The sequence below is a fragment of the Oncorhynchus gorbuscha genome, linkage group LG15 (genome assembly GCF_021184085.1).
Source record: "Oncorhynchus gorbuscha isolate QuinsamMale2020 ecotype Even-year linkage group LG15, OgorEven_v1.0, whole genome shotgun sequence".
Classification (NCBI taxonomy): Eukaryota; Metazoa; Chordata; class Actinopteri; order Salmoniformes; family Salmonidae; genus Oncorhynchus; species Oncorhynchus gorbuscha.
In genome coordinates, this window is record NC_060187.1 from 19,975,994 (window position 1) to 19,981,993 (window position 6,000).

The window sequence follows — 6,000 nt, forward strand, 5'->3', positions numbered from 1 at the left end:
TCAGTATATGGTACACCTGTGCTGGTTTGTCATCTCGTTAGTCGGTAGGTGTTTCACCTGTGCTGGCCCAGGTGATATTACAGTGGCTGGCCCAATACTCCAGTTGTCTTGAGTTGGAGCTCCCTATTTGATTTCTAGAAGGACAATCCTTTATCTAATCTTCCCTGTTTTTGTTTTGCTCCACTCTTTGGTTTGCTTCATGTCTTTAACTTTGATGTGAGTTTTAATATAGTTTACCTGTTCTTGGGCAAATTTTGTGGGCGTTCGTGGTGGGTGTCTTTTAGGCCCCAGTTGTTGTTGCTGGTCAACTTTCAGTGGACACCCCCATGAGTATCTTTCAGAACCCCTGCTAAAACCCCACCTGGTTCATTTTGGTTGTGGTCAGTGACTCCGTTAGTTCCCCCTTCTGTTGGGAATTAAAATTAAAAAAGGTTAAAAAAAACTATTTCTGTTGGCCAATAAGTGGGAGGTTCTTTGGCGGTTGAATGACATTTATTCAGTGTGCATAAGGGAGCCACTCCCAAAGAGCTCGTTGCATACCTAGACAAGGTAAGTTTAAATACCAAATACTGAGAAGTACTTACATCAAAACATGTAAAAAATTGATTTCCTAAATCTGCCCCAATGAGAGTAACCTGTACAAATACAAATCTGTAGTAGTGATCATTTCTCTGTATATTTTACCTCTTGACCTTGACTCCAGCCTTTCTAGGTTTCAAACAAGAATATGGTTTTGAGGTTTGGTACCATGAGACTACTAACCTTCGGAACACGTTGTCGTTGGATTGGCCCATGTGGCTCAGGTCCCGAGCACACGCATTCAGCTGCTCTATGGTCTCTTTGGCCATGGCCATGAAGCGTTCTGCCTCGGCTGTGGCACGCCCGGAGTCGCCGCCCTGTAGGATCAACAGGGAAAAGTCAGTCTAGCTTTGACTTTGTGTTCTAGGTTTCTCAAATGTGAATACGGTAGACTATGTTCAGTCAGGTGAGTCCTTCAGTTCAAACCCAGATAACGACAGGACCATAATGTATAAATCTCCTTTCTGTCCAGACAGCTTCTATTACTTCTATCAGATTGTAGTAATTTGTAAGTCACTCTGGATAAGAGCGTCTGCTAAATGACTTAAATGTAAATGTAGTAGTGTACTATAATGTAGGGTACTATAAGTAGTGTACTACAATGTGACAGGTCATGGCCAAATGAGCATTTTCCCTGGGTGTGTGATTGAAGATAATCCCTGGGTTTGCTGCAGACTGACACTGCCTTCTTTTATACCATTCATAATCAAAAAGACTTATTCCAAGCAGATTGAATCAAAAACTCGCACTCATGCTCACACACACACGCGTTGAGTCAGCCATACCTGCATGAACATGTCAAACATAACAGGGATAGATGAGACATATAATCTCACTGGTTATGATGACTTAAAACAAAGACATTGATTGACAGACAAATATCTAAAGCTGTTTTAAGCTCATTTGAGAACATAAAGGGAAAGGGTGGAGTCACATCTGACAGAGCATATTTCACATGCCACATGCCATCTCAGCTTTCATACAGTCAGGTACGGTACATATCTTAGTCAGACTGTGATTACATGTACTTGTTGTCTGACTAACTGTATTTAGACTAAAACAGGACCAAAGCAGACAGGACATGAAGTGACTCACAGAATAGAACACTTATTCTATATCTCTATGGTAGGTAGTGACTTACAGCCTGTAGGCAGTGTTCTGCCTTCCTCAGGTACTCCTGACATTGGCCCTGCAGGATGTAGGCCTTCTGTTGGAGGGCACTGGCGGTGGATTGGCTGTAGGAGACATGGAAGACATCATCATCAGCCTACTATAAACATCACTATAGCACATTGTAATCATCATCCTCATCACCGTCAACAACCCTATAAAAAAACTGGCCCTTCTGACCTCAATGTGACTTCCTTGTTTAACATTGATCAATGATTTACATCAATGATCCCAGTGGTTTCCTGTTATGAATTGTGGTTTTATTGCAACTAGCAAGTATTTAGTTTTCTAAGGATGCTTCCAATGTGCCTTAATTGAATAGAATATGTGCAGGGATGGGCAAAGGGGAAACATGAATCAAGAGTGACATGTTTTTCCTGGGAAGTGGTTTTCAAGAGTAGTGACATGCTTTTCATGTGAAGTGGTTTTCAAGAGTAGTGACATGCTTTTCCTGTGAAGTGGTTTTCAAGAGTAGTGACATGCTTTTCCTGTGAAGTGGTTTTCAAGAGTAGTGACATGCTTTTCCCTGTGAAGTGGTTTTCAAGAGTAGTGACATGCTTTTCCTGTGAAGTGGTTTTCAAGAGTAGTGACATGCTTTTCCCGTGAAGTGGTTTTCAAGAGTAGTGACATGCTTTTCCTGTGAAGTGGTTTTCAAGAGTAGTGACATGCTTTTCCTGTGAAGTGGTTTTCAAGAGTAGTGACATGCTTTTCCTGGGAAGTGATTTTCAAGAGTAGTGACATGCTTTTACTTTGCCAGTAGTGACATGCTTTTCCTTAGCCTACAAACACAACAACACAGAGTGGCAGAGAGACTAAAAGCTTCACATATAAAGAGAATGCAACTGCTAAAGTGCGACTGAAATTTCACGTGGCTTTACATGCTCCCAGAGGATCTGTTGGTCGTTGTTGTCATATGAATAGTCTTTCTACAGCGATTCATACTGTAATCATCAACTATGACCTCTATACTAGTATACACTATAGAATGTTTTAGATTCCTACATAGGTCTCAGGAATGGAGTAAAAGTGTGTTAGAGCTGGTGTCTAAACAACGCCTCACAGTTTCCATGCGAGTTATAATTAAAGTTTAAGTCTCCCAGCAGCTTGTCCACAGAGAGGCACAAAGACAGATGGTTTCAGTTCTATGTGTACTACATACATAAACTAACGGTGGGCGTGGCATAGCGTTTGGCCAGAGCAAGGCGTTTGGGTAGCCAGGCAACAGTCTCTAGTGAAAATACTCCCATGAAAACAACATGTTTATTTGGATGCATGCAAATAAGTTCTCAGTGCTCATAATATGCATGTTGTGACATGTTAACTATTGTAGGCTCCAATAAAACGTTTTATTTGCATTTAGTGTCATGGTTTTAGCAGTCAGGCAGTCTGCTTTGTCCTTCAAAACAAACACCTCAATGCAGGGTAATAAATGATGAAATGGGACTGCACACAGAACTAAATTACTGTGTGTATTACTGGGTTTTGTGGTAATACAAATATTCCTCCCAGTGAAGACAGACAACTGCATTGTAGATAATATACAAACTCGATCCCTCATCATAGACCGTGGATGCGTCCACAGGAAAAACCATTCGGATTGCATAATGCCACTGGCAGACAACGGCATACATTTCCCTCAATCATTCCATTATCTTGATATCAAGTTATTAATGAACTAGAAGGAAATCAAAAATGTGTTTGAGGATTTCAATTGGAGATAGAAACACTTTGGACAATGCAATTCTCTCTGCAGGAATTTAGCTTACTAAAAGAGGTATTCGCTCAAGTGAGAGCAACAGTTGTGTAATACAGCACAATGATTGGCCTTTGGAATAAATAAAAAAACCGTCATACCCCTGTACTCCTCCACCACCTCCCATTGAAGTCTTTGAGTAGCTGTATGTATTGTATCCTGCGCCGTCCATGTACTCCTGTCCGTATCCATTACCACCGTGCACTTCACTCCGGTCATAGTGTTGAGTTCCCCCACTCAGGTCGGGCCTAGAACCGGATTTGCGATTTCTCTGGGACGTGTGTAGACTCATCTTTGGATGCAAAAAGTTATGAAACTCTGGTGGAATTATGGGACGAAGAGTTAAAAATCCTGGCTACAGCGCGGTAGCTTTGAGCGGAGATGCTGCGAACGAAGCGGTTGGTGGTGACGCTTTTAATTCTCTCCTCTCACACCTTTCAGCGGAGGAGCGCAGACTGGATCTACAACACGGAAGAGAATCTGTTTTGTTTAAACAAGACAGACCACACCTACCATCAACGTGTTTGCCTCGCAAACGATTTTAATGTTATCCTTTTTTCTTTCCATGTTCCCACCCTCTCCTCTTTCTAGACTATGGAAGAATGTGTGTGTGTGCGTGCTCTGTGAGAGGATACGCCATTATTGTGTTTCTAGTGACCAGCCTAATTATTATTATCTCAGTGTCTCACTCAAGTTTAAGAAGTCTCGACACTGAAATGTGTACTGTTCCTTTCCCCTGGATCACTATTGACAGACCGAATGCAGCAAGAGTCTGAACAGCAAAGGCCCCCTGGATAAGCTAATAAATATCTTTAAAAAGTGATGTATGTTGCACACAATTGTGACAGTTCATATCTTATGAGAAATTCATCACAGCATTAATTACAATACCATTTATTACAGCATTAATTACAATACCATTTATTTCAGCATTCATTACAATAGCATTTATTACGGCATTCATTGCAATGTTTTTTGTAATACTTTTCACCTCAACCATTTTTACACACTAACAATACAAACTCTATCCCTCATCCAAGACAGTGGATGCAGTCCACGGGAAAAACAATTTGGATTGCATAATGCCACTGGCAGAGACAACCAGCCCGTGAAGTATACTGGTGTCAATCAGCACCAGGGCCGGCTCTAGCCTTTTGTGGGCCCTAAGCGTCAGCTTATGAAGTTTATGCCTGGAGCCGGCCCTGCTCAGCACATTGTATAAAGAATTATTATAATAATTTCCATCTTATCGCCTTACAGTAGTCTTTAAAGATAATATTAAGGTAATATGAACACAGTCCGTCTTCAGCACTAAGCTATTCTAAAAGATTTACAGTAATGTGTCTTGCTCTCAAATGTTTCCTGCTCTGAAGATAATGTTGCATTAATGCATTGTTTAGCATAAGGTATAACCTATATTGCACTCTACAGACTGAACAGCCTTGGGCATCGGAAGGTTGGCGTTAAGATCAGAATTAATGTTGAATTGGCCACTCTGGGTGAAAAATCCAGCACTTGAAGAAATGTATAATATAAACTCAGCAAAAAAAGAAACGTCCTCTGACTGTCAACTGCGTTTATTTTCAGCAAACTTAACATGTGTAAATATATGTATGAACATAACAAGGTTCAACAACTGAGACTTAAACTGAACAAGTTCCACAGACATGTGACTAACAGAAATTGAATAATGTGTCCCTGAACAAACAGTCAGTATCTGGTGTGGCCACCAGCTGCATTAAGTACTGCAGTGCATCTCCTCCTCATGGACTGCACCAGATTTTCCAGTTCTTACTGTGAGATGTTACCCCACTCTTCCACTAAGGCACTTCCAATAAAAAAAAAGATAAACACGAACACTACAAAACAATAAACGTGGAAAACCAAAAAACAGCACTATCTGGTGCAAAACACAGAGACAGGAACAATCACCCACAAACACACAGTGAAACCCAGGCTACCTAAATATGGTTCCCAATCAGAGACAATGACTAACACCTGCCTCTGATTGAGAACCATATCAGGCCAGACATAGAAATAGACAAACAAGACATCCAACATAGAATGCCCACTCAGATCACACCCTGACCAACCAAAACATAGAAACATACAAAGCAAACTATGGTCAGGGTGTGACAGAGTCTTAATGACCGTTCCACAGGTGCATGTTTATTAATTGTTTATGGTTCATTGAACAAGCATGGGAAACAGTGTTTAAACCCTTTAAAATGCGAATCTGTGAAGTATTAGGATTTTTACTAATTATCTTTAAACAACAGGGTTCTGAAGAAGGGACTTTTCTTTTTTTGCTGAGTTTATATGTGTAATTATTTAACTACAGGTACCATAACTGTGAGCAAAAATAGATGTAAATAGCAGTAGAAGTATTCTTGTCCGTTAGCTTACTCCAGTAGGTTAGGGATGGTAGGATAAGGGGAAAAACTCTAAAGAAAATAGCAAATAAATAAGGGGGATTCGATTTTATGTTTGTACTTGGC

General features: G+C 40.6%; 1 protein-coding gene across 3 annotated transcripts in view; it reads right to left on the bottom strand.

Annotated features, from left to right (window-relative positions):
* Positions 1 to 3,969, bottom strand: part of LOC123996711 (desmoplakin-like) — a 37,350-nt gene extending 33,381 nt beyond the window's left edge. For all 3 annotated transcript variants that reach the window (XM_046300332.1, XM_046300331.1, XM_046300329.1), the window contains exons 1-3: positions 3,604 to 3,969; positions 1,721 to 1,814; positions 763 to 896 (exon numbers count right to left, since the gene is read on the bottom strand). In XM_046300332.1, the coding sequence (XP_046156288.1) occupies positions 763 to 896; positions 1,721 to 1,814; positions 3,604 to 3,794 (419 nt within the window). In that variant the 5' untranslated portion in view covers positions 3,795 to 3,969. The remainder of the gene's footprint in view (positions 1 to 762; positions 897 to 1,720; positions 1,815 to 3,603) is intronic.
* Positions 3,970 to 6,000: the final 2,031 nt, after the last annotated feature.